Consider the following 12,896-nt stretch of genomic DNA (forward strand, 5'->3'; position numbering starts at 1 on the left):
CACTTTGAGATTATTCTTGAATAATAAAGTTCTATCTAATGTAATAAATACTTAATTATTATTATTAGACATGTGAAGTGAAACAGTGTCATGGGATCCGGCTGATTTTACCAGTTCACAGCTGCATTCCACAGAATACCATTTCCACAGAAACACTTAGAGGATTTGCCTGTTCTCTACAGGGCCCAGCTGCATCAAACACACAGAACTGAGCCGAACGCTGAGCCTACACCTCTCCTCTCCTGCTCTACGACCAGATCTACCCCTTCTTCTTGACAAATATTCAGTAACAAGTTGAAATGAGGGGGCACTCATTGACGTAGCACACTAAGGCGCGTACCATATCATCGCAAGGTCCCTGGTTCGATTCCGGCCATCGACATATCCTGCATGTCATCCCTCCTCTCTCTCTCTCTCCCATCCTTCCTGTCAATCTCTACTGTCTCTATCCCAATAAAGCAGAAATGCTCTAGAAAAAAAAAGAAAAAAAAAGTGTAATGAATCCTCTGTTCTGCGTCGTAGTCAGCGATGTGTTTCTGGTGCAGGGGATAGAATACGATATTATGTGTTAACCAATCTGTCGTTTAATAAAGTAGGCCTGTTCATGTTGTGTAACATCCCTGTGCCACAAACACATGATGCAGGACAGACATCTTTTCATCACCTTGAGAAAATAAGCCATCTGTTGTTCCCCTGCCTCTCCCTCCCTCCAACAGGTGTGCATTGTAAGGAAGGGTGGAGGGGGGTGGGGGGGGGGGGGGTGGAGTGGCGTGGCCTACATTCTAAAGAGGTCGCCTTTTATCTGATGTTGAAATGGGGTCACAGTAATCCTCACGCAATTATGTTTGGCCATCGCTTGTCCATCCCTTCTGGTCAAGACAAGATCATTTTCGCCATATGGTTCCATCTTTTTCTTGGTCTATTATACTTTTAGTAAAACAAACCCACCTGATGCCCGACACGGTGCCTTAGGTAAGTAATGGGACAGTGAAGCATTTTCCCTTCTTTTGGCTCAACACTCCAAAAGTTTGGATTTTAAATCAAACAATTACTGTGAGGTTAAAGTAGAGATTTTTGATTGCTTTTGATTCTCAGTATTTGTGGGTTAGGGTTAGGGTTAGGGTTAGGGCTAGGGTTAGGGCTAGGGTTAGGGTTAGGGCTAGGGTTAGGGTTAGGGTTAGGGTTAGGGTTAGGGTTAGGTCTAGCGTTAGGGTTAGGGCTAGGGTTAGGGTTAGGCCTAGGGTTAGGGTTAGGGCTAGGGTTAGGGTTAGGGTTAGGGTTAGGGCAAGGGCTAGGGTTAGGGTTAGGGTTAGGGTTAGGGTTAGGGTTAGGGCTAGGGTTAGGGTTAGGGTTAGGGCTAGGGTTAGGGTTAGGGTTAGGGTTAGGGCTAGGGTTAGGGTTAGGGTTAGGGCTAGGGCTAGGGTTAGGGATAGGGTTAGGGTTAGGGTTAGGGTTAGGGTTGGGGCTAGGGCTAGGGTTAGGGTTAGGGTTAGAGTTAGGGCTAGGGTTAGGGTTAGGGTTAGGGTTAGGGTTGGGGCTAGGGCTAGGGTTAGGGTTAGGGTTAGGGTTGGGGCTAGGGCTAGGGTTAGGGTTAGGGTTAGAGTTAGGGCTAGGGCTAGGGTTAGGGTTAGGGTTAGAGTTAGGGCTAGGGCTAGGGTTAGGGTTGGGGCTAGGGCTAGGGTTAGGGTTAGGGTTAGGGTTGGGGCTAGGGCTAGGGTTAGGGTTAGGGTTAGAGTTAGGGCTAGGGTTAGGGTTAGGGTTAGAGTTAGGGTTAGGGTTAGGGCTAGGGTTAGGGTTAGGGTTAGGGCTAGGGCTAGGGTTAGGGTTAGGGTTAGGGTTGGGGCTAGGGCTAGGGTTAGGGTTAGGGTTAGAGTTAGGGCTAGGGTTAGGGTTAGGGTTAGGGTTAGGGTTAGGGTTAGGGTTAGGGCTAGGGTTAGGGTTAGGGTTAGGGTTAGGGTTAGGGTTAGGGCTAGGGCTAGAGTTAGGGTTAGGGTTAGGGTTAGGGTTAGGGCTAGGGTTAGGGTTAGGGTTAGGGCTAGGGTTAGGGTTAGGGTTAGGGTTAGGGCTAGGGTTAGGGTTAGGGTTAGGGTTAGGGTTAGGGTTAGGGTTAGATAAATCATTTGATAAATCTGTCCCAACACTGTTGGGTAACCATTAGGTAACCTGAAACTATGTATAAAAAGTGTTATAATTTCTGAATGGTGAAACCAATATGTTCACAGATACCATCAAATAGGGGCACTTGGTGGCGTAGCACACTAATGCGCATACCATGTAATCGCAAGGTTCCTGGTTCGATTCCGACTCTCGAAATATCCTGCATGTCATCCATCCTTCCTGTCAATCTCTACTGTCTCTGTCCCAATAAAACAGAAATGCCCCAAAAACATATTAAAATAAATAAATAATAAAAGCTGAGAATCTCTTCTTTAACCTCATAGTTGTTGTTTGATTTCCTTTAGCCACTATAACACTAACCACACCACACTATAACATTCAGGCCAGTCTGCCAGATAAACAAACTCATTATATCCACACAGACAAAAACAGACAAACAATTTGAACCGTTCCTGCCTTGCACCGAATGAGCTTCAACCTGGAAAATATATTTATTCAAGCCTTTAGTTGTGAACTGTCCTTGGGATAAATAGGTCCTTACATGATCAACTCATTTCCATTTTCTCCTCCTTGCCTAACTGTCACATGACTAACCACTTCTTAGGGAACAAAGTATTTCTCCATTGTGTCCTCACAGCATGTCCTATTTCAATGACTTTCATTTAAATTAATCCACTGATGTCAGACTGCCTACATGTAAGGTGAAGGGAGAGGGAGAGAGGAGAGGGAGAGAGGAGGGGGAGAGAGGAGAGGGAGAGGGAGAGAGGAGAGGGAGAGGGAGAGAGGAGGGGGAGGGGGAGAGAGAGGAGGGGGAGAGAGGAGGGGGAGAGGGAGAGAGAGGAGGGGGAGAGAGGAGGGGGAGAGGGAGAGAGAGGAGGGGGAGAGGGAGTGGGAGAGAGGAGAGGGAGAGGGAGAGAGGAGGGGGAGGGGGAGAGAGGAGGGGGAGAGGGAGAGAGAGGAGGGGGAGAGGGAGAGAGGAGGGGGAGAGGGAGTGGGAGAGAGGAGAGGGAGAGGGAGAGAGGAGGGGGAGAGGGAGAGAGGAGAGGGAGAGAGGAGGGGGAGAGGGAGAGAGGAGGGGGAGAGGGAGAGAGGAGAGGGAGAGAGGAGGGGGAGAGAGAGGAGGGGGAGAGGGAGAGAGGAGGGGGAGAGGGAGAGGGAGAGAGAGGAGGGGGAGAGGGAGAGAGGAGGGGGAGAGGGAGTGGGAGAGGGAGAGGGAGAGAGGAGGGGGAGAGGGAGTGGGAGAGGGAGAGGGAGAGGGAGAGAGGAGGGGGAGAGGGAGAGAGGAGAGGGAGAGGGAGAGGGAGTGGGAGAGAGGAGGGGGAGAGGGAGAGAGGAGAGGGAGAGGGAGAGAGGAGGGGGAGAGAGGAGGGGGAGAGAGGAGAGGGAGAGGGAGAGAGGAGGGGGAGAGGGAGTGGGAGAGGGAGAGGGAGAGAGGAGAGGGAGAGGGAGAGAGGAGGGGGAGAGGGAGAGAGGAGAGGGAGAGAGGAGGGGGAGAGGGAGTGGGAGAGGGAGAGAGGAGGGGGAGAGGGAGAGAGGAGAGAGGAGGGGGAGAGGGAGAGAGGAGAGGGAGAGAGGAGAGGGAGAGGGAGAGGGAGAGAGGAGGGGGAGAGGGAGAGAGGAGAGAGGAGGGGGAGAGGGAGAGAGGAGAGGGAGAGGGAGAGGGAGAGAGGAGGGGGAGAGGGAGAGAGGAGAGGGAGAGGGAGAGAGGAGGGGGAGAGGGAGAGAGGAGAGAGAGAGAGGAGAGGGAGAGTAAATGCCAAATGAAGAGAGTATCCTTACATACATGTACATACACTCACCGAACACTTTATTAGAACACTATACTACTACTGGGTAGGGCCTCCCTTTATTAGAACACTATACTAATACTGGGTATGGCCTCCCTTTATTAGAACACTGTACTACTACTGGGTAGGGCCTCCCTTTATTAGAACACTATACTAATACTGGGTATGGCCTCCCTTTATTAGAACACTATACTAATACTGGGTAGGGCCTCCCTTTGCTCTCAAAACTGCCTCAATTGTTCATAGCATTGATTTCACAAGATGTTGGAAACGACATGATTGCATCACGCAATTCCTGCAGATTTTTCAGGCGCACTTTCAAGCTGTGAATCTCCCGTTCTACCACATCCCAAAGGTGTTCTATTGGATTCAGATCCAGTGACCGGGAAGGCCACTGAAGAAAACTGAACTCATTGTCATGTTCATGAAACCAGTTTGAGACGACTTTTGCTTTGTGACATGGTGCATCATCATGCTGGAAGTAGTCATTAGAAGATGGGTAAATTGTGGCCATGAAGGGATGCACATGGTCAGCAACAATACTCAAATAGGCTGTGGCATTCAAGCAATGATTGATTGGTATTAACGGGCCCAAAGTGTGCCAAGAAAACATTCCCCACACCATTATACCAGCTCCACCATGAGAAGGTGTACAGGTGTTCCACTACCTCCACCATGAGAAGGTGTACAGGTGTTCCTCATAAAATGCTTGGTGAGTGTACATCTAACTTGATTAAATCTCCCTATTTATTTCAGTGTATAACATGATTGAGTCATAAACTCTTCATTGGTTGGATCAACAGACAGACAACCTCATTTCCTACATCATAACAATCGATTTGACACAGAAACAAGTCACACCTTGCAGTTCTCACATTTATTTCACCAAACAGAATCACCAACATGGAATATTCAATACGTTATGTCACTTTATATATATGTATGTATGTATGTATATATAAAATACAATATAATAGTTCTTTCTATGACAGTGATATTGAGGAATGGGTCGAGTGTGTGTTGTAGTGTCAGGCATGGGCTGATATGGGGTGGCTCAGCCCGCTGAAGTAAGACTTCTCTCTCTCAGTCATCAGCTCAAAGTGCAGCGGCTGCTGGCAGAAGTTACACCCTCCGGAGGAGTGAGGCTTCAGCTCCAGACCCGCCTCCTTCCAGGTCTGGACCAGCTTCTCTGTTGGGGACGAGAGGAAAAAAAAAAAAAAAAAAAAAGGTAAACCTCACCGTTCATTTGAGTGACAAATTCTTAAATCCACCATTTATTTGATTGCTTGCCCACAGGTCATTCAAGGTAACAAGTTCAACCTCACTTCCATATTTTTGCAAAACACACACTATATAAATACGACTCACCAACAATGTACACAAATACAATCAAATAAAAGTTGAGAATCTCTTCTTTAACCTCATAGTTCCTCATAGTTGTTTGATGTCCTTTAACCACACTAACATTCAGGCCAGTCTGCCAGATGAACAAACTCATTATATCCACACAGACAATTCTTAGAATCGTTCCTGCCTTGCACCGAATGACCTAAACACACACACACAGGGATCATCATGCTAATGATGTATCTGTCCTGGCAGCAGTTGGCTCCTCATGTGCGAATGAGCTACACACACACACACACACACACACACACACACACACGGCTCTCACCAACAAAGTACTTCATCATCTGGGGGGTGTGGTGTGGCGTGGGTGCGATGCGGAGGAGCTCGTCACCCCGGGCGACCGTGGGGTAGTTGATGGCCTGAACGTAGATGTTGAAACGACTCATCATGGCGTCAGACACCTCCGTGTTCTTCTCTGCATCCGACACCTGGAACAAACAACAACAATAATCAGGATACAAACAAAAACAATAATAACATCTTCTGGATGTGTCCAGAAGAGCTTGTGACAGCTGATGGTGGAGACCATGTAAGGCCTTGTCCAGATTCAAGCCCTAGCTGTGAGCCCCAGACACGTCAGGTAGATCTGACAGGTATAAACAGTACGGTCGTAACTACACCTTGCCCTCGGACAGGTGAGCTTAAAATGTACACTACATTGCTTACACCCACACTTATGGAATCTGATAATGGCCCGTAGTCACAGCGTCTCAGAGTAGGAGTGCAATCTTTTTCATCATGATCTAAAGGGCAAAACTGATCCTTGATCAGCGCTCCTAGTCTGAGACGCTTTCTGAATACGGGCCCAGATCTACATTCAACGTCCAGGGAGTAAGGTCCTAGGGGTTATTTCAGGACAGACCCCCCCCCCATCCCTAGGCGCTCCGGGCGAGAGTGAGGTCAGAGGTCACCGTGTCGTACCCTGATGGGGATGATGTGGCTGGGACAGTGCACCACCGGCAGGCCCGAGTCCATCAGCATCTGACGGAGCAGCTTGACGTTGCGTTGGTGCTTTCGTCTCAGGGCGCGCCCCTCCTCCCCTTTAAGGATCTGGATGGATTCCCGGGCTCCCGCCAGCAGCATGGGGGGCAGGGAGGTGGTGAAGATGAAGCCCGCCGCGTAGGAGCGGACCGTGTCGATCAGGGCGTTGGTGCTGGCGATGTAGCCGCCCACGCAGCCAAACGCCTTGCCTGAAGGGGAAACAAAATATCACAATTAACACAAAGGTCATTATGAGTCCAGACAAGTGAGATTAGTCTTTCATTGAGCCGAGACAATTAATTGACATATTGGCTGAAGGCAATGAGACCTGGGGAGATGTCAAGCTTTCAGCCTTTCTTAGCCACCTTAAAAAAGCAATTACAGAACAAAATAAACAATCTCTATTGAGGCAGGAAGAGGCCAATCCTTTCCCCTCTCCACTTTCAAAGAATATTTCCTTTGGGTTCTAAGAAGCCCTTTTGATATTCTTTGAGAGCTTTTCAGTCATCTTGACATGCTCATAGCAACTCAGCAGCTCTCTCAGGAATAATTGGCCTTTCAGTTTGCCAGAAGCTTAAGGGAAATTCAATAAGGCCAAAACAAGAGCCTGGGTTTCCTAGCAACAGGTGAACGGCTCCTGTTCAACCATTGTCCCCAGACGCATTAAGTGACGAACCTGAACCTTCTCTCGGATTCACAGGCAGACATTTTGTTTTTTTTCACTGCCTATCGGATTTCAAAATGGATCACGTGACGTATAGTAAAATCAATCGAATTGATGGTGTGCAAAATGTTGTGGTAAATACTCTACTGGCCAATTATTAACCCAAATCATTCAGTATATTCTAAGAAAGACATCTTGTCATACGGTGCCTGAACCTCTGTGGTCCTCTGTGGCTCAGTTGGTAGAGCATGGCGCTAACAACGCTAAGGTTGTGGGTTTGATTCCCTCTGGGACCATCTATACTGAGAAATGTATGCACTCACTGCAATGTAAGTCGCTTTGGATAAAAGCGTCAGCTAAATGGCCTATATTATATCATGAACCAAGGTTTTAAAAACACACCAATATGAAACATGAAGACTCCAAGCATCAACATTTCGCCGCCGCCTCGTGTGTTTCGACTCACCCAGCGTCCCAGAGATGATGTCCATCTTGTGCATGATGCCGTCTCTGTCTCCGATGCCCCCTCCCCTGGCGCCGTACAGGCCCACGGCGTGGACCTCGTCCACGAAGGTGATGGCGCCAAACTCATGGGCCACGTCACACATTTCCTCCAACGGACACACCGCCCCTTTAAGACAACACTGACGGGTTAACCTACAGTACGATTATTCACATCGGTGTACATGTGAGGAGTTGGGCCTCAAACCTTCCTCCTCCTTCCTCCCTCCGTTCTCCCCCCCCCCCCTCATCACTAGAGCAACAACAAGTGCCGATCTCGTTGACGTCGGACGTTTCAAAGCGGAACCGAACACCGTGACGTGTTGTGAGCGCCGTGACAGTGCTGACGCAGAGCCGAGTCTTAGGCCAACACACAGCCACTCAGACACCCTCCGCCGGCGACTCACCGTCCATGGAGTGCACGGTCTCGAAGGCCACGATCTTTGGCGTGGAGGGGTCCGAATTCTTCAGCAGCTCACGCAGGTGGTTGACGTCGTTGTGGCGGAAGACGAACTTGGTCGCCCCGCTGTTCCTGATCCCCATGATCATGGAGGCGTGGTTCCCCGCGTCGGAGTAGATCTGACAGCCTGGGGGGGGAGGGGGGGGTAGAGGTTTAGGATCACATGAGATGCTAATACTGTCTTCAGATGTTCATTGTTTACTGTCCTGGGGGGGGTACAGGTTTAGGATCACATGAGATGCTAATACTGTATACACATGTTCATTGTTTACTTTGTTGGGGGGGGGGGGGGGGAGGAGGATCACATGAGATGCTAATACTGTATACACATGTTCATTGTTTACTGTGTTTGGGTGGGGGGGGGGGTGTTGTTGACAATCTGATACAATTAGAAACATTTCAGTTCTCATTGGTTTGTTGTACAGTATGTGCGTATTGATGTTCTGTGAGTGTCAAGTGCATTTCACTGAATCACTCGTATGGAAAGTGCTGAAATAATCACATATGAACACAGTATTGGCATCTCATGTTAATTTACTTTGGTGGGGGTTGTTGACAATTTTTCATTTCCCAATATGACAATTTCTAAACATTTCAGTTCTCATGGGGCAGTTATACAGCATAGCATTTCACTGAATGTATGCAATGTGCTAAAAAATTATAAATAATAATAATCAGGTCTATGAAAGTTTATAATCCTAGCTGAACAAACTCACCAGGCAGCATCTTGGCCAAAGTGAAGAGGGTGGAGTCGTTGGCCACGAAGCAGGAGGTGAAGAGGAGGGCGGCGTCCTTGCCATGCAGGTCGGCTAGCTCGTGCTCCAACTCCACGTGGAACTTACTGGTCCCAGAGATGTTCCTGGTCCCCCCGGCTCCAGAGCCATGCTTCCCTAACGTGTCCCTGGCAGGAGAACAGGACAGTTAACACCTCCTCACCTTCACTGAGAAAACAACAGCCTCTCACACACCTTCACTGAGAAAACAACAGCCTCTCACACACCTTCACTGGGCAAATGAGGGGAAAACACAGCTAACAAGCACAGGCAGGCACACGCAGACACACACACCTTGAGAAATGTTTACCAGATGTGTGTATAAGTTTCTGTGTTGCTACATCTTGTGTGAACACACAGGAACTTCTCTGGAAAAAGCCTTGTGAAATTGAGGTGAGTCTAGTTTTGGTCAAAATTGACCAAGGGTTGGTTTCATTGACCAATCGTGAGAGAGTACAAGTGCGTTGTTGAGTTTAGGTTGACCAGGTGATGGGTCTACAGTACAGTATATTAGTGATATAATTTCCATGTGAACTGTTTGATACTAGCCGAGGTAATCTAGAAATCAGTACAGTAGCTTGCCTCGGTGTTTGACAAACACAATCAACTACTTCCTCAATTCAATCTACACTGTTGCCGTGACAACTTCTGTTTCAGGCTTACAGAGGGCCACTTCCTCTTCTGGTTGGATAAGAGACGAGAGACAGAAAGCCTTCATCCTTGCGTCCTCCACTCGCTTCATCCTCAAAAAGCATTGGGGGAGAAAATGTAAGGGGGGGGGGACCCCAGCTCTCCTCCTCCAATGCCTTTCCAGGAAGACGGAGGAGAGGAGTCGTGTTCAAACAACTGAGGAAAAGGAGGCAGAAACCGCCACGCCCTCGTCAGGGGGAAACTCACATGACAGTGGAGATCACTCTGGGGTGTCGACTCATGCCCAGGTAGTCGTTGCTGCACCAGACGGACACGTCCTTCTTGGAGGCGAGGGACTGGGTGTAGTTGTCCGCCATGGGGAACTCGGTCGCCCTGCGGTTCACCGTCTTGAACACACGGTAGGTGTGGTCGCTCTTTTTCGCCTCGATCTTCTTCTCAAAGAATTCATCGTAGTGAAAGTTGGAGACTGTTGAGGACAAGGCGGACACAGGTTGGGTCACGGTTCTGTCGCCCCAAACACACTCGTTCATGAACGATTCCATCAGAATTAGAACAGATTATACAGGGCTAGACACAGATTAAGCCTATCCCTAGACTAATGACCATGTTAATGGAGAACACTCAATAGAGAATCTCCATTGAAATTCACTTTTTTAGTCTCAGATTAGGCTTAAATGTGTGTCCCAGACTCAACCCCTTTGTAATACAGCTGGTCATCAAACAGGTCAACAACAAAGCGTTCGCTCACAGCTGGGCATGTTCTCCTGGAGGAGGTGGGAGACCCTGGTGGGACGCTGCTTCAGAAGCTTCTTCATCAGGTTGGTCCTGTCGACCCCTCCCATGGTAGCCATGGGCTGCAGCTGGGCTGGGGAAACGTCTGGAGAGGATTAACAGGGAACAACATCATTAGTGACGGCCTCGACAGAACAGAGTCGTCAAGGTCTGTTCTGCAGATAAACCCCCAGAGGGACAGAGGCTTTGTTTGGACAGGTCCCTCTCGGTGCCACCTGACTTTAAGTTGTGAAATAGTGAACTATCCCTTTAAGATTTTCCAATTTTAGTTAGACCAAGTCCCAAAGCGAATAATTTTATAAATAAATAAAGTTAATATACACGCTGCTACAGATGCTCAAACCATCAACTGCAACTCTGTTGCTATGCAACCAACTTGTTAGGCTTTGGAGTTCCAGTAAATAAAAGTCAAATATCTATCAAATCTATAAACCGTCTACAGAAAGTGTGTCGAACCGAACCCCACGTTTACCTGTCTGGACAGTGCGAACCTCCGAGACATCCTCCTGGAGTTCAATGCTGGCCTGACGCACCACGCTGCTGTTCTTCTGGCCCATCTCGGCCGCCAGGAACGGGCACTTGGAGGCCGTCGCCTGGCCTGGGGGGGGCAGGGGGTGGCCCTGGGGCAGCTTGGCCTCCTGCTTGGGTGCTGAGGGCAGAGAAAATGTGCATTAGCAACAAAGTGCGCTTTCCTTTTTTTTTTTTTTATGAACAGGGACACACACACGAGAGAGAGAGAGAGAAAGCAATGGCACCAACTACCAGACAGACCATTATAGTCCCAATATCATCCACTGATGTCATTGCTCAGATAAGATGGCTCACCCTCGTTGGCCGAGACGGTGCCCTCGCTCTTCTGGAAGCTGGCGGAGGAGGAGCAGAGGGAGCGGGCCAGGGGTTTAGACGCCAGGTCCATCATCACGGGGCATTTCTGGGCGTACACCACCAGAGACTTCCTGGCTTGCTGCAGAAAGGCCTGGGGGACGCGGGACAGGAAGGGGCAGCGGCGGATAACGATGTCCATAGTTGATTGTCCAAGCCTGTGAGACAAGTGAAACGACTGGTATTGTTAAGCGTGTTGTGGTTTTTAAACAAAAAGCCAAGAACAAAAAGCTTGTTTTAAAATACAGCTAATAAATATGGCTAATAAACCTGAATGACATTCAGAGACGACAGTGACAACGGTCCTATGCTAAGTAGGGCGTGTACCATTAGGTTAATAGCATGGTCGCTCAACAGACAAAGTTGCAGAAACCGAGCCTTTGTGTTCCTACAGTATCGTTAACATTAACACAGTCTTCTTTTTGCATCTCGCATGATAAGAGATGTTCACATAGGCGAAAACCGTTTGAATAACAATGGTGGAGAAACTACTGTCCAGAAAGAGCGCTCAAAAGCTGACAGGTTCATTCATGAAAGTCAACCGTTGCCGACAGAAATGGGACGTGTAGAGCTAACTCAGGATGTTTGTTCAACAATGTTTTTTTGTAAAGAACGTTGCGAAAACTTTCGCCCTCTTGAATACAGCTGCCATGGGAATACATTCCTTGACAGCGTCATTCCAGGAATTCGCCCTCCTTTCCTTCTCACTGGTGCCAGGACAGAAGACAAGACGGAAGGGACTTGCGTCACCGTGAAACGTACTCATGTGTATGTTATGGGCTGGCTACATGCCAAATAGGATCAAACGTGTAACACATTAACCCCGAATCACCTTTCAAAGCAATTGTAATATGACGATAGTCATGAAAGCCAAAGCTGTATAGACCGTAAATACTTCTTGATTCGACTGATCTCTTGAAGAAAAGCATACTATACATTTACAAACAGACATTTTCCATACATTTACGAAAACAACGCAGTGATGGCAAGTTGGTTGTGGGAATGTCAAAAACCGAAACTGTCAAAACATACGATGAGAAACAGCCAAATGCAAATAACTTTTGAACGGGAAACTTTGTCAATTCGCATTAGCAAGCACTGCCACCGTGTTAGACGACTCACAACTGTCTGGAAAACTCAACGTTTATTCATTCGATTGCATTTAGAAACGAGCTGAAATTTAGTTCAGCTCGTCACGTTTCTCATGGTCTCGACTATCACATTCATCCTCCTGTGTGTGTAGGCGCCCGTAATAACATTAAATTAAATCGTTAAATTGTACCCTGCTGGCAGTCTTAATGTGAAAGGAACCGAGAACACTCATTTTAGGAGTGACTTTGAGCTAGCTAGCGTGTTGGACTAGCAGAGCCAGCCAGACGGGCTAACCAAGCCTGAGGAGAACGCTGCCGGTTCAAGGCTGACATTATTACTCACCTCGGCGCTGTCAATCACCCTCTCGCGAAAATATTATTTGACGGATAAGTTGCTTGGAAGGATGACCAATAGACCAGTAATGTCCCGAGTCTAAAATGTTAAAAGAAAAAAACACTTTTTTAATTTAGCTTATAGTGGTGATGATAATGACGACCGCTTCGTTATCCTGCACTGAGGACGAACGAGAGGACAAGGAGACGCAGCGGGGTTATAAGACCCATGCGAACGGCAACTCTCGCGAGAGAACGAAGCACGTCTGACCTGGAGACTACGTCAGAGGGAACGGTAACTCTCGCGACAGCATGGAGTACGCCTGACCTGAGAGACTACGTCAGAGGGGGCCGGTAAGTGAGAGCAATTTCCAAGCATCCTTGTTTTTCCAATTATTGTACATCTGTTTATTTGCCCTTTCAATGGAAACCCGAGTTAGTGTCCAATGGTTT

At 48.3% G+C, this 12,896-nt stretch overlaps 1 protein-coding gene across 1 annotated transcript; it reads right to left on the minus strand.

Annotated features, from left to right (window-relative positions):
* Window positions 1-4,763: 4,763 nt before the first annotated feature.
* alas1 (aminolevulinate, delta-, synthase 1) lies at window positions 4,764-12,619 on the minus strand. Its single transcript, XM_083668197.1, has 11 exons — window positions 12,454-12,619; window positions 10,963-11,177; window positions 10,610-10,786; window positions 10,094-10,222; window positions 9,592-9,811; window positions 8,638-8,822; window positions 7,869-8,048; window positions 7,427-7,591; window positions 6,237-6,505; window positions 5,581-5,743; window positions 4,764-5,094 (listed from the first exon to the last, which is right to left on the minus strand). Exons 2-11 carry the CDS (start codon window positions 11,159-11,161, stop codon window positions 4,934-4,936), a joined length of 1,848 nt encoding a protein of 615 aa, XP_083524323.1. The 5' UTR covers window positions 11,162-11,177; window positions 12,454-12,619; the 3' UTR covers window positions 4,764-4,933.
* Window positions 12,620-12,896: the final 277 nt, after the last annotated feature.

The sequence above is a fragment of the Argentina silus genome (genome assembly GCF_951799395.1).
Source record: "Argentina silus genome assembly, chromosome: 4".
Classification (NCBI taxonomy): Eukaryota; Metazoa; Chordata; class Actinopteri; order Argentiniformes; family Argentinidae; genus Argentina; species Argentina silus.